The 15,554-nt window shown below is 32.7% G+C and overlaps 3 protein-coding genes across 3 annotated transcripts; 1 reads left to right on the forward strand and 2 right to left on the reverse strand.

Annotated features, from left to right (window-relative positions):
• On the forward strand, positions 1 to 3,337 carry LOC111307205 (uncharacterized). The gene is made up of 3 exons (XM_022905219.2): positions 1 to 679; positions 1,854 to 2,184; positions 2,972 to 3,337. The coding sequence occupies exons 1-3, from the start codon at positions 138 to 140 to the stop codon at positions 3,197 to 3,199; spliced, it is 1,101 nt and encodes a 366-aa protein (XP_022760954.1). The 5' UTR covers positions 1 to 137; the 3' UTR covers positions 3,200 to 3,337.
• Positions 3,338 to 7,763: 4,426 nt separating this feature from the next.
• Positions 7,764 to 9,756, reverse strand: LOC111307207 (uncharacterized). Its single transcript, XM_022905221.2, has one exon. It carries the CDS (start codon positions 9,117 to 9,119, stop codon positions 7,887 to 7,889), a length of 1,233 nt encoding a protein of 410 aa, XP_022760956.1. The 5' UTR covers positions 9,120 to 9,756; the 3' UTR covers positions 7,764 to 7,886.
• A 1,906-nt stretch (positions 9,757 to 11,662) lies between these two features.
• SAUR21 (ARM repeat superfamily protein) lies at positions 11,663 to 14,034 on the reverse strand. The gene has a single exon (XM_022905675.2). The coding sequence runs from the start codon at positions 13,837 to 13,839 to the stop codon at positions 11,785 to 11,787; it is 2,055 nt and encodes a 684-aa protein (XP_022761410.1). The 5' UTR covers positions 13,840 to 14,034; the 3' UTR covers positions 11,663 to 11,784.
• Between the last annotated feature and the right edge of the window lie 1,520 nt (positions 14,035 to 15,554).

The raw sequence follows: 15,554 nt of genomic DNA on the forward strand, positions 1-15,554 counted from the left end.
ACCCAAGTAAAGGCCCAAAGCAAAAAGTAAGGCCTGTGATGACGTGGCAAATCAGATGAATCAAAATTCCACCATGGCAGTCAAAAGCTTACACGTGTCAAGTGCAACAAACAGACATTGTGCCAACTTCTTTCTTAATGCCAAAACCGAACCCTCCTTTTCTTCATTTCTTCTTCTTCTTCGACGCCTCCATGGCTATCATACGCTCTATGAGCCAGCTTAACATCAAGGCCCCACCTCCATCACCTACCCTAACCTCCACCGGATCACGCTCCGCTGCCAACGAAAGCTTAACCGACTTTCTCGAGAAATCGTTACATATCCCCGACCTCACGCTACCCGTGTCCCAGGCCCTCCACCACCAATGCCCACCTGAGAAAATCGATTTCAAATCGGTCGCCTTAAGAGAGACTGATTCGGTGGAACGGTTCATGCGATCGGCGCGGGAGTTTGGGGTGGTGGGGATCGGGTGGCATGGGATTGATAATACGGGGGAGGAGGAGTTGAAGGCGTTGGTGAAAGAGGCGGCTACAGTGTTCGTAGTGTTGGAAGAGAAAGATACTGGATTTAGAAGATACACGGCGGGAAAGAGGGAGGAGATTGTATGGGTCCGTTGCAAAGACGAGAGGTTGGAGTGGGCACGTCAATATATCGGCCCTCAATTATATCAGAGTTTCAGGTAAGTATATAAACCACACATTAATGCTCTTAAATTATTTAGATTTTGATTTGAATAAAATTAAAATTTAATTAATTGTTATTATATTGAATTTAAGTTTATTTAATTTAATTTATTGAGTTCAACTTATGAAATAAATTAAATTTAAAAATTTCAGTATCAAACTCCAACAACTAACAAATTTAATTGAATTTTAAATTTTAATATATTATTATTATTTTAATAAAAATATTATTTTATTATATATATTTATATATATATAAGGACTTCAATAATTAACGAATTTAATCAGTTTTTTAATTTTAATATATTTTATTATTTTAATAAAATATTATATTATATTTTTTATATATATTTCAAAGTTTGAATTTGAAAATAAAATTGAGTTTAAAATTAAATTTAAAATCGAATATGAAAATAAAATTTATTTTTATTAAATGAATATAATTAAATAAATTTAAATAATTTAATTTTTATTTTAAACCGGCTTAAAATTTAAAAATTAAAAATTAATTGAGATTTAATCAAATTTTAAATAATAAATTTTAAATCAAATTTAAACTCAAATATTTTATCCAATCATTTTGATATAAACCAAATGATCCTATCCAGCTCCTTCAACAGACAAAAAAGTATTATTGTTTATTTATTGGGCTTTTTGGGCCTTCTGGTTTATTAGAAACTGCACACTTAAGTTACTTGGGCTTAGTTTAGAAAAATATATATATAATTTACTTGGGCCTAACTTAGAATCCTGTTTTCTTTCTATACTATTGCGGCCGTTTAACCTCATTTGTAAATAATAATAATAATAATAAAGCTATATGAATTGTTTTGAAAGCATAATTAAATACTCCATTAACAAACTACACAATGATTTAATTGGCAGTATAAATCATTTAAAAAAAAACTGATTTTCCTGCCAAATTCACACACACACACACACATATATATATATACTTTTATATAAATTTTTAGCTGATAATATTTATATATATTTCGTTTTCCGTATTCACAAATGGGGTTAAAAAACTGATAAACTAGAGTCAGCCTATTAAATTTGTTCAAAAATTCATTGAAACTATGTATGCATATAACGATGTTTGACATGTGTTTCAATGTTTTTGTATAGTATTTATCAATTGTTTAATTTGTTTCCTCCACTTTTAAATAGTGAAAAGATGGAGAAACTAGCGAGCAAACTTGAAGAAATTGCGGAAGAATTGCTGAAGGTTTTGGTTGAAAATGTAAGCAAGCAACCAAGGAAGAGATTGCAAAGAGGGGAGTCCCTTTTGAGCATATACAAGTACAATTACGAGCATGATAAGATCACAGACCAAAACCCACATCTAAATGAAGAAGAAAACAACCATTCTCGTGATTATACTTTAAGCCTCCACCTCCCAACCAAGCATTGCGAATTTTCTGTCAAATCTGGGCCACGAATTTTAACTTTTGATGCTGCTCCAGACACCATTATTGTCACTGTTGGACAACAACTTGAGGCAAGTAATTTCAATTCTTTCTCTCTCTCTCTCTCTTTTCTGTTTGCTTTTTAGGTTAAAGTTACTTTGTTTTTTATATGTAGTATTTGGTAACTTTGTTGCTTATTTATGTTCCAATTCTAGCTAATCAAATCCTTTATACAACAGTCAGTGGCAAAAGCTTTTGAGTTTTGACAGTAAACTAGCCTAACACACCGGGTTGATTAATACCCTTTGCTATCTTTTAGATAAGTTTGTACTAGAAAGGCTCTTAATCATATGGTAAAAACCTTTATAACTTGGTTCTTGTTTCTGTCAACTTTGGGAAAAAAAAAATGCATCTATCATTGAATTAAATATTCGTAATGTATATATGTTATGTTTCTCTGTTAGAGATTCAATAGTAAGACTTTAATATATTAAAAAAATAAAGAAAAAACTTTGATTTAACTGATAATCGAAATTGTTTATATGTGTTTTTGTCAAATGAGAATATCAAATACATCTACGTAGAAATAAAATCTATGCACTTCCATGAAATTAGAACTTAGTTTAGATTGTCTATTCAATTATTTTTAAAAAGTGGTATACAAAAAATCTAATATTCAAAATTCAGTGCTTATAATACCTTAATTCTTTTATCCTCAAGGTATGTTCCTTTGTAAAAAAAAAAAGAAAAAAAAAAGGAAACTAACCTTATATAAATTATGGGTGATGAAATTAAATATCATGCAATTTGTACATATGAGCCAAAAGAAATTAAATAAAAGCCTAAGACATGCTTTTTTTTTTTTTTTTTGGGCGATAGGAATGGAGCCTGGGAGAATTCAAATGTGTTTCGGGGCGAATTATATATGAGCCAGAACTCTGTGGATCCCAATCCTCTTTATCCATGGAGCTCAAGTGGTCATCTTTAAATATAAATCGCACTTATAAAAAAACAACTTACAAAACAATCTCCTTAGCAGATCAATTCTTCATTGCTCTAGTTATTGTTTTCTTTTATTCTATTTTTACGTTAAAAATCTCTCCATGATTTTGAGGAATTTACATTTATACATTCAAACTCTCATAGACAAATTTATCACATGAAATCTTGGTGTGGAAATTTTGAGGTTTTGAGAAATGGATTGAATAATGTACTGTTGGAAGGGGAAAGGTATGGAAAAAATAATTTAATTCATATACCAAAGTCTTGTTCTACTATATGTATAGCTTGATTTTTGAATAAAAAAGCCTATCCTATTGTTTGATTTTTGTGAATGAAATTGTACCCTGATAATTTCCATGCAAAACATGCAATTACGAATTAGTATGAATATGATAAGAGTACTATTTAAACTTTTTCGAAAAAGAAAAATATTATTTGTAACTTTTTCGTAAAATGATTATCGTCTTGGATTTTGTTGAACTTAATAGGATAATTCATATAGGTTGGTTTGTTGTCGAATTGGTGAAATGATCATGCTATTGCATCACATGGCCTTGGCAGTTGATATTTCAGATTTTTTTTTTTTAGTTAAGATGTCAATGTTTGAAGGCCCCGCCTAAATCTAATGATTTAACAACTAAAGATTACAAACTATACATTTAGGTTAAAATGCATCCATCATCAATCAACAATTTAATTTATAGTTCAAATTTCATTACTCATATTTTTTTTTTAGATTCAGTCTGTAATTTCTTTTATATAAGAAATTCAATTACATGCATCATTCATCAACAATCATTAAATATATAAATTATGTAACTTGTACGATAGGGTGAAGAGAAAATCCCCACCCAAATAATCCCCAGAAGATTTTGTTAGTCACATTGCTATCATATTCATATCAAACTGTCACAGATCGATTTTTACTTTGCCAAAAAGTCTACCTCAATTAATATATATCTACAATTTTAATGGCGGTCGGGCCCGAAACCACTTGCTCATCATTTCCACATTTTTTTTAATCTTTAATTTTAATTTATTGACATTACATATTTAAATCCTTTTAAATATACAATTTTAAAAATTTTGATCAACATGCATATAATCAGTACTAATATTTAATAGTAAAATGTTTAAATATTTGTATTAGTAAAACAATTAAATTTTAAATAAAAATATTGTTGAATCTACAGCTAAAAATTTTAACTTAAACCCAACCCAACCAACCTGCTTGAATGAACAACCTGATTCATCATTACCTCTAACTAAAAGCAAAATTTTAGTGTGGCGTTGTTGCCTGAGAGAAAAAAAGAAAAGAGTTTGAGAGTGTATAGCAAGAAAAATATGATGGGTGGGTTTGGAAAGCAAATTTTGTATAATGTTGTAAGTAATTTCGTCTTTATTTTGTATAGGTTTCGTCGTTTGCATTGGCAAGATTTGGAGAGACAGAGAGAGGACGTAGTAGAAATATGAATAATAGAGACAAAGGCACATGAGAGTCAGCGAAATACTACCTCTCATCCATCTGCTCTTTGCTGTGTACAATCCACAATGACTCTCTTTTCCCATCCTAGATTCCCAAAGATTTTTGTCCCCCACTCGTGCACTTAAATCCAATTTAATATTTTATTTTTTGTCAACATTAAATGTAGGATTGATTATCGTTTAAAATATTAATAATTATATATTTATATTATATTTTATATAAAAATTATGTATCATAATTTATATTATTATATAAATTTAAAATATATTTTTTATTTTATTAAATTTATATAATTATTATTAAAATTTTAAATTATATTATATTTATATTATATTTATATTATAAAATTTAATTAAATGTCTTTATCAAACTGGACAGATGAATATTAACAAAGTTCAAATTGATGCGTATATCTCTTAAAATTTGTATGCAAAATATTTGTTTATAGATTATCAATGATATTATTTTATTAATAAATAAATATTTATTTTTAAAATAAATATATAAAATTTTAATTTTTTTAAAAAAATTATTTATTAATCAAATAATATCATTTAATTTAATTTATTAATAAAATAAAATTATTTAATTCATTGATAATATATTAATAATATATTAAATATAAACTCAAATATCTATTTATATGCATCGAACAGGAACTTGAATCAGCCTGACACTGTTATTTTGATTTTTTTAGAAGGCAAAGATGGGTATCTGATGATAGAACAGGACAAAGTCAAATTGGGCGTGTAAGTAATGGGCAAAGTACAAGTCACACACGTGCAGCAGTTGGTAGGGGCATTGTTTTTCGAATAATATTAACCTTCCAAGTTCCAAACCTACCCTACCCTTGTAACTTTGTAGGGTACATAACCCTTCGTTTGCTCGGATATAATATTTTTGTAGGGTAGAAAATAGTCTCATAGCATGCAGATACAATGAACGATTAGAAGTGCAACGTCTTGGCAACATCCAGAATCTGCGGATTAATGTTGGTCGTCTGGTCTTTGATCTCCTTCTTTGACTCTGCTCGCCGACACACCCCGAAGTTGCTTGAATTCAGCATGTTTATACTAATTTCCCAATTATTCCGTCATAAAATTTATATATTCATATCATATAATCAAAGATTCATTTAAAAATTTTATTTTATTATAAATTTTATATATTCGTATGTTTAATTGAATATTCATTCGAAAAAAAATCGGATTCTCTCTTGAAAAGAGTTTTGCATTTAGCATAAACAAAGAAATTAAGAAACCTGGAAAAAATTTTCTGCAACAAAAGCATTGTAATATTGAGCTGATTCAATAAAAAAAGAATGAGATTTAAAGTTTGAAAACCTCTTTTTAACGATTATAAAACAATGACTCATCCCCTTTGGTGATTGTTTCTTGTTGGCGAATGAGATTCATTGAATATAAAAGTGGTTAGATTTGAAAGACTATACATAATTATTAGTGGTGAAAGTCATTAAGTCAATGCATAATTCGAAACTTTAGTTAGAAAAAGTATTAGGAACCGCAAAGTTAGGGATTAATAGAACAAACCCTATTATGAAAATGTATAATTTTTTGATTTTATAGGGTAGGTGAAACCGAAAGAAACAACATGCTTTCTTTTCACAAATTAAAAAAAGAAAGGAATGGTAAAAACCTGTTATTGTCACAAATCAAAAGCATTCAATTTATTTTTTGGTTATCAAAATTTTATTTAATTTTTTAAATCAAGATATATCGTATTTAATAATCTAAGATAAATGATTTACAGATCGTGCATTTAAGATAATTTCAACAAACGATCATTGACAGAATTCGAATTAAAAAATTTTTTTTAAAAAAAAATAATTTTAATCTATTGAATTAATCACTTGATAATAAAAAAACATTCAATTGTATAAAAGAAAAAGAGTTTTTTAGACAATCTGAACCCTTGATCATGATCAATGGGTCTCAACTGATCATCTTTCCAAGTCATTGTTTTCGTGTTCTTGACAATAAAATTAAAAAAAAAGTAAGGTAAGAATTCGAATCCCATCATTTAATATTTTATTTTTATTTGATTGATAAAAAAAACTAAAAAGAAGGAAAAAATTATTTGCTTTTTTTTTTTTTTTGAAAAGTGAACATGTGTGCTTTTGTAATAGTCAATGTAACTTTAACTTTCTTTTTAAGAAGTTGCATTTTAATAATAAAAAAATTATTGTATAAAAATTATAAAAACCCTAACTGATATAGATCAATTTTCAACTTTAGGCAACGTTCTAAGCCTAAGTTGTCCAACAACAAAAGCCTCTGAGTTTCACAGTGCAGAAATTTGAATTTCACCCTTTCAAAATTCTTACAATGTACTGTTTCTCTGGATGTGGGAAAGCTGGATATCTTGCCTGGAGAAGGAGACATATATATATATATATATATATCTTAGCATTGGAATTGTGAAAAAAGATTAAAAAAATTTGAACTCTGTACTTAAAAGAGTATCTTGTTTTGGAAGAGAAAACCTGAAGGTAATGGAAGAAACTGTCAGAAATTGTCAGATCGAGGGACCCTTTTACATATAATTCATATTCATAGAATCATATATATATATATTGTATAATTTTGCACACCATTCTCAAATTGTTTACTGATTTATTCTTTCAACCAAAATTTCTATATATATATATATATATATATATTGTGTATGGTTTTGCACACCATTCTCAAATCGGTTACTGATTTATTCATTCAACCAAAATTTCTGTCCTTTTGGTTTATAAAACACGCATTCCATTCCTCAAGGTTGGTCTATAAAAAACCAAAAATATGAAATATGAGAAAAAAATCAAAATAATAGAAAAAGGTATCAAAGTAATAAAAACTAACAAAGAAGCTGGTCCTTTTATATATCAGGCTTGAAAGTTGCAATATCATAGACTTTTCTTTTTCTTGTTGGGAGTCCCCACTGTCTGGCAAAATTTTACTGCAAAAGATCTTGATTATAGGACAAATTAGAAATGTTAAATTATTCAAGCACTAAAATAAGAAGCGTGTCTTCAATGGATTCTGTTGTCATCAGCTGCACACTAAGATACCCTGCCAAAATTTTCTCTTTCCTCCTTTTCCTTTTTCTCTTTGGCCAAATGTTTTTATTCTCAGGAAAGAAGGAAAAGCCTGTAAATTGATATGTAATTGATTGATCTAAGAAGGAAGAACTAGTAGTATTTACTTTGAAAAGAGAAAATGACAAGAAAATCATAAAATGATGGGATAATAATGAAGACTAAAAAAGAAAGAGAAGGAGATTATTATATTTGGGAGGAAATTATTTCATCTGGACATCATTCATATCAGACCAGATTTGCTTGAAAACCTTAATGATAAGGTCATGATATTCATCAGAATTCAGGGAAAGATAACAGGCAAGTAAATCTTCCAAGTCCTTTGATGCCCTGATGTTATTCTCCATAATCATCTCCACCATTGACTCCCTGAAGTCTCTCTGAGGATCACACGACGACTTCACCACAGCAAAACTATCAGACAGACTCCTCCTTGATCTCGAGCTTGAACTTGATGACACGCTTTTTCGAGCATGACCCTGAATTCTTCTGCTTGCTATTTTTGGAGAATTTGTTCTAAGCCTTATACCAGGAGAATTGACAGAAAATTTCCTAACAGGACTGATGTTCTTGTTGTTCTCTTTCACTGTAGGTCTCTCTTCCTCGACAACCTTGACAGAAAGTGAACAATGAGCATTTTTTTCCTGAAATTTAGTTGAATTCCTTCTATACTTGGTTGGTTCACGGTTCTGTTCTTTCTTCTTTATATCCTTTACCGTATCGTTGAATATTACCGGCTTGGTTATGATCCGAGGGAGTTCAAGCTCAGACAATTTGTCGAACTCATCTAACTTGTCGAATTTCTTAACAAAAGACTTGTTATCAGCATCGACAGCAGTATCATTCGCTTTAGAATTCATGACTTTACAGGTACAAGGACGTGACCAGGATACCATGTTATCGAATGATTCAGTAGTAAGAATACAGTCAGACCTGAATTCTTGTGGTAAAGACTCACAAAGTTTTTGGTCTGAAGAGCTATCATCAGAAGAGGACAAAGAAGAGAAAGAAGCTGAGTATTCTGGTGAAGAATCAGCCTTAGTCCAGAGTGTGGCACGGCAGCTACAACTGGCAGAAACAGAGGAAGTAACAAGCTCGGGTGACGACCTGATATTTCTCTTTCTAGATCGTTGTTTAGAAGATTTTCTTGGTGGGTCAGGGAAACGGGGATCCGGAGATTTGGTGTTTGTAGGAGAAACATAGAATTTATCACTTGGGATAAGCTCTCTAGTGAAGTAATAAGACTTTCTTGGATAAAATTGGTGGGGTTGCTTTATTTTTGATGGCTGTGTTGTTGCTGAAGCAGAAGATATCTGGTGTTTTTTTTTCCTGGAAGGATTAGTATTGCTATGGTTTCTAGCTCTCCCCATGTCTTTCAGCTTGTTAAACCAGGCATTGGGCATCATATCAGATAACCTAAACCTGTAATTTCCCATCAAAATTCTCTCTTTGAATGAAAAAAGCAAGCGTTCAGAAAGTGAAAGCAATGAAAATGTATTTGAACGTAAACTCTCGATCAGTCTCCTTGATATGGGACTGACTGAAGAGTGGAAGCTGTATAAAAACAGGAGAGTAATTGAAAATGGAGAAAGATGGGGTCCACGACAGGAGAAAAAAGTTGGCCTAAAGGAAAAAAACAATGGGGCCAGATGGTAACTGGCTTTTGCTGGCTATGACGCTTAATCACCAAACCAAGATGAAATTTTTGTATCTTATCATCATTACTGTTTTGTTTGCTTCTTAAACAAATGTGATTCCTCTGCAACTTAAACCTGTTTTTTTTTTTCGTACAGGCCCCAGCATCTATGTTTTTCGTACCATGGCTAAAATCAGCGGTTTTCCATGATTTTTCCATATGTTCCATCGACGTGGCTCACATGCAGGCCCTTAGAATGACTCGACAAACCTCCTTTATTTCACCAGCATTCTAAACTGGAAATGAAGTTTAGGCTTAGGAAAGGACAAGGGCAGCTTCATATTCAGCTTTTATCTGCTATTGCATTTGCTTGCTGGTGTAATACACACTTATAGATAGACTATTTCATCAATGCTTTTCCCCCCATTGGTAGCACTTTGCTTTCAGCTTTTGAGCAATCGAAACAAAAAGACAGGAAATTTAAAAAAAGAGCTTTTGGAAATGCAGATAATAATTCTATGATCAATCAATCCAGATTTGCAAATACCTAACAAATAATTCTGCTACTGATTACTCTTTCTGTTTCAGTGCAAAGAGTCGTTAAGGCCTAAATAAAGCCCATTTCAGAGCCTCGAACGCTTAATTCTTCTGATGGATTTGAAAGCCCAACCAATTGGATACATTAATTTTACTGGAACTGGAAACTCATTGATTTGTTAGGCCTTACAGGGTGTTTAGGACCTAAACTTTAGGTAAATGTATCTCTTTAAGACCATGCAACCTTTATCTCGGGGTGGATCTCATTATCATTAGACCTTAAAAGGACAAAATTGCGAGTCAGACAGAAAGAGCCCGATGCACATGAATTCTCTCTCAAGTAGTAATGGGCCTTCATATTCATTATCTAGTCCCGGGTAGACGGATTGAGAAGAAAATGGTGGCAATTGGGTTATCAACTTTGTGATGCTTATCCCATCATTGTACGAATTCTGGTCATTCTTAAGTAGCAAAATGAAACGACTGCAACTGAAGATTGTCCTGGCAATGAAGCTTTTGCTGATGTGTTGTGTCCAAAAGCATCATGAGAAATTTCTTAAAGTTTGGCAGTACGGTTTTTACACAGTATGACAAATGTTCATCCGTCTTCTATCACCGACAGATTTGGAGTCAGTAGACTGGATTGGATATAATTATATGTTGTTAGCAGACTTAATTGTCACTTGGAACAGGTTTATAAGTAAAAACTAAAAGCTCATAGCCTGTATGGGATTCAGACAGAAGGGTTCCCTATAATGCAGGTTGAGGTTTGGCCAACTGGTCACTGACAAGAGTAACATAACCAATAGTCTTGTAGATGTGTCCAATATCTCATCAATTAGAGTGAGGACCTAGTGATTTCTTGTCCTGCCTAGAACATTTTGTAGTTATTGGTAATTTGGTACCCTGTTGGTATCTTAACCAAGGACAAAGAATAAGTTTAGGTTGGTTATCCTTTTACCTGTTGGTATTTTATGTGCGTCAAACGGAGATTTGCTAGCAGGAATCATTTCCCATGTAGTTGGGCTTCATAAAACGAGAAATGGATAGAGATTTAGGCCTAAAGCAATTCTTCCTCTGCTAAATGCTGGAGCAACCCATAAATGTTTCGACCATATGTCCCAAGCAGAAGTTATTGGGCCATGCCAGGACTAAAAAAATGTATTGGGTCAAAATTTGACGGCAGTCGAACAAAAAGAATGAATTAATACATTGAATTTAATGGACATAAAATAAAACTGTGAAAAGTCAGTAACCTAATACAGGAAGCTTGAAAAAAACCATCCAAGAGTTTGACCTTGGCCCAGAAGGCCAGAGATATGAGCATGGCGAATATGAATGTTACTGTGATGAAGCAGCCAAATTTATTCAATCCCATTATTAGACTGTAGAATGAGGTTCTTTTCTTTGGATGAAATTTACGAAGAAGAGATTTAGAAGGCCAGTGGAGAAGGCAATACCAAGCTTTGACATTTTGCCTTGAAACTCAAACAACCCAAGTTGTTGGTTTCCTTGTCCACAGGTTTCATATTACTAGATTTTTGGATAATTTGAGAGTGACATTTCATTTAATTTTTTTTACATTTCAATTTATTTTTAGCCAATTTGACATTTCTTTGCAACTTTGCGGATATTCATTTTATTTGTCCCTTTCTTTCCTTTTTCCATTGATGATCCCTGTCTCTAATTGTTACATCAAGAAATACAAGTTGCTGCAATTTGAGATTGTCTCGAAGCAAAGCCTGAAAACATTGATGACCATGGTAGCAACAAAAAAAGAATTTGTGAGAATCAGTGAAACCAAGATTCACGAACCATCAAAGAATGATCTTTCACTTGTGAGATTTGACACAATTTAATTGCAATCCAACATTTACATAGCCATCTTAAAAAAAAAAAAAAAAATTGAATGAAACAAATATCATCAATTATGCTGGCAATACTATTCTGGATGTACTCACTGTCGTGCTCGTGGTCATCATAATTGAATTATCCACAACATTATTAATATCCAACCCAGCAGCCCATCTCCGAAGAATCCTCAGCAGCGTCGCCGCCTTTCGTCTCGCTCTCAGGGTACCTGTCCCCATCACTTCCCATATAATCCTTTCGATCCCTGGAATCGCTGCCAACTCCGCCACAACCTCCGATCCCCCTTTTCTACATATAGTAACCAAAGTAGCCGCCGCGCTTTCTCTCGCATTATCCGATCCTTCCCTCAAAATAACACCCAGTTTTTTAATTGTATTATATGCCGCCGCAATCGCCGCCAATCCGCCTCTCCTTACCACCCCCTCGAGTATCGTCACAGCTTCTTCCGGTAGAGCGTTAATGACTCCGCTCACCATCTCTATCACCCCTCCTTCGAGTAACCTCCCAACGGTCTCCCTATCTCCGGCCAAATTCAAAATTGCCACGAGGGCATCCCTTTTGGAATTCGTGGGACCGTCTTTGGCCAAATCCATCAATCCTTTGATGACACGTGTCTTCTTCCCTAGCCTTTTCCTGTACGCCTGTACACCTGATAAGCTGAATATTGTAGCCGCCGCATTTCCTTTGGCTTCCCATGTGGCACCCGAACGTAATACTTCGATAACACCGTTTAAAGCTCCGTCAGTTTCCATGATCCTCGTTTTGTTTGCCTCTAAGATGGAAAGATTAAGAATCGTGGTAACGGCGTTGACTTGGAGGTTTGGGTGCTCGGAACCTATATCCGAACCTAAATGTCTGACGAGGATGGGAATTGCTCCAGCTTCGGCAATGCAGGCTCGGCTGTCCGAGTCAGTTTTAGAGAGGGCACGAAGCTCGTAAATGACGCCGTTAGCCGCCTCCATGGATGGTGAAACCGAAAGCTTGTTGACCAAAAAGGAAACCGTCATTTTCGTAGCTCCCAATGCGGCTTTAGCGGCTTTAACGCCGTTAACTTTATCGTTACTTCCCGCGGTTTCAAACGGAATTCTTTGTTCACGGCACCACATGGCTATAAGATTCCTCAAAGCGCGGTTTGGGATGAGGTTGGTGTGGGCCAGGGTCTGACCTGTCTTAGGACACGTGTTGTGTCCAGATTCAATCCACAGGTTTATTGACTCCCGATCGTACGTCTGTCCCGATGCCACGACAACTGGGTCCCGCATCAACTCGAGGCTTATCGGACACCGAAAGTCCGCTGGGATTGTAATATCCGACATTGATTTTCGTCGGTGATGGTCTAATTTCTTCGTCGTTGACGATCCAAACAAAACACATTTAGCGTAACGAACGAGACCGATCAAAGAAACAATATCTGATTTGGATTTTTCATTGATTTGGTTCTGAATTTCTTCTTGGAGACTTTCGATTTCTTCTCTGCAACTTGAATTGTCTCGTAATCCTAAACTCTCGACAATCTGTTTGAGCTTTAAATGATCAGGGACGATCTCTTGTTTAATCCGATCAAGCATGGCAAAAACTTCTAGCCTGAGAAACTCGTCTCTTGGATCTACCAAAGGTTTGGATTGGGCGCACTGTTTTCTTACCAAACCAACGAGTTCTTCAACGTCTTGACTCAAATCCACTTCTTTGACAGGGAAAATATCGAGGAGAGTCGACAGCTCGAGGGTGAGTTCGTGGAAACTGTTAGCCAAAGGTTGGATTTGCATAAGCAGCCACATATTGCTTCCATTGGAACAATCTTCGATCAGGGTTTTAATTCTCTGTAAAACTATGTACATTTCTTCAAAGCATAGGAGAGTTGAAGGAGAGAAGAAATTATAAACAGGATTTCGAAGCAGCTCTTCGAATAAGATTGCGAGAAGCTTGGATTTGTTTATGATGGAAAGGGAGTTCCTTTTTAAAAGACATTGAAGAGGTTTAAGGGAAGAGATTTCTTGAGACAAAGAAAGAAGAGATTGTACCAGGTTTAAGTCCGTCAATTTCGGAGAAATGAAAGCTCCCGCCGATGGCCGCCGCTTTCTTGGCGGGAAAACTTGAGGAGAAACAGCCATGGAAGACAAAACAATATCAGAAAAAGAAAACTTTCGAAGAATTTCTGTAACAGAGATATTTGGGTTAATGGAAGATGAAATTTGGTAGGTTTTTTGTGGCCTTTTGATTGAAGAAGAAGGAATAGCAGTAGTTGATTCAAGATAAAGATTGGCCTTTTACATCTAAAAAAAAATAATAATAAAAGAAATAATAATACAATACGTAATTTATATATTTGGACAAAATATACATGAAACATATGGGGCTGGGGGTAGGGTTTGTTGGTTTTTGACTTTCTTTTTTCAATTTTTTTAAATATTATTTTGTTGCTTGGTTTTTGGTCTTAGCTTAAGAAAAGATAATGCTTTTGATTGGGCCCCATGTTTACTAGGTAAGAATTTATGTACAATACTATTTGCAAAAAATGTGATCAAATTGCTATAGTCCACTTTGCCAACACCCTCTATAATTTTACAGCTCATTAATTAGACTTAGATGTAAGTAGAGGTATTTATTCGGTTAATTTTTTTGATTAATTTGATTAATTTTGAATTAAATTATTTAATATTAAATTATTTTTATTAATTAAATTAAATTATTTAATTTTAAAATTTAATTTATTAAAATTAATTCATTCAGTTCGATTAATTTTTTTAATTAATCAAATAATAAAATATATTAAGTTAAATTTTTTAAAAAATTTTATTTTTTCATATATGAAATAAATTAAATAAAATCATTTGGTTAATTCGATTTTCAAATCGAATTAATTAAAAACTAAAATTATTCTAAAATTATTTTTCATAACCAAACAAAATTAATTTGATAGTTAATTAATTAATTAAATTAAATTGATTATATCGATTAATTCGATTAAAATCAAATTATCAACAACTCTAAAAGCAAGTAATATTTGGCATATATAAATTCAATAATTAATTTTAAAACATTTATAAAAGGGATGGGATTTCTAGAAAATAAATTTATAATCACTTCATGAATTTTGATACTAGAAATTACCATATAATAACACTTAATAGGAAAATGTCTAATATTATTTTACTAAGAAAAATGTTTAATATTATTTTACTAAGTTGAGTTGGGGCAGAAAGGTTGAGGAAAGAAAAATAAGATGAATAGCCGTTGGATTAAGTCCACCAGCAGCCGGCAGGTGGGTAGGCATATAAAATAAAATAATAATTGATTGAGTATATAATATAAAGTTTAATACAAAAAAATATGCACAAACTATGAACTGGTAATGCGATGGAAATAATCATATAATTGTTTGGCAAATACAACATTAGGTAAAGTTTGTTGGGAACTTGATCTGAATCGTCATCCGCATTTATAAAAATATTAAAATAATCTATGCATTATTTGTGCTTTTCTTTTTAAGCATCTATGTATCCAGATATAGCATTTATCAATGACACCTTTTTTTTTTTCTTGCTTTATTTCCTTTTTTTTTTTTGCCTTTTTTTTTTCTCTTTTACTTTTAAGAAATGATATATGAAAGCATGGATGATTAACTGTAAAGATATAGGTTTGGGATCGTGGATTTAGGGTTAGGATAATTTCATGAAATAATGTTATGGTCATGGTCAAACAAAAAAAAAAAAAAAAAGGAAGGAAATGTTCATAAAGACAAGCAAGTTCCAGGATGACAATGATGAAAATCATGCGCCGTTTCTGGTTTCGGGGAAGAGTCTGCTTAGCACGCCGTCATTGGAAT

The sequence above is a fragment of the Durio zibethinus genome, chromosome 22 (genome assembly GCF_047325235.1).
Source record: "Durio zibethinus cultivar Kanyao isolate XHJ-2024 chromosome 22, ASM4732523v1, whole genome shotgun sequence".
Classification (NCBI taxonomy): Eukaryota; Viridiplantae; Streptophyta; class Magnoliopsida; order Malvales; family Malvaceae; genus Durio; species Durio zibethinus.

Bases quoted from the DNA above. Each gene is read 5' to 3' on its own strand.
- LOC111307205 (XM_022905219.2), top strand. From the start codon at position 138: ATGCCAAAACCGAACCCTCCTTTTCTTCATTTCTTCTTCTTCTTCGAC. The intron at 680-1,853 runs GTAAGTATATAA...ACTTTTAAATAG, and splicing joins CAATTATATCAGAGTTTCAG to TGAAAAGATGGAGAAACTAG. The intron at 2,185-2,971 runs GCAAGTAATTTC...TTTGGGCGATAG, and splicing joins CTGTTGGACAACAACTTGAG to GAATGGAGCCTGGGAGAATT.
- LOC111307207 (XM_022905221.2), bottom strand. From the start codon at position 9,119: ATGGGAAATTACAGGTTTAGGTTATCTGATATGATGCCCAATGCCTGG.
- SAUR21 (XM_022905675.2), bottom strand. From the start codon at position 13,839: ATGGCTGTTTCTCCTCAAGTTTTCCCGCCAAGAAAGCGGCGGCCATCG.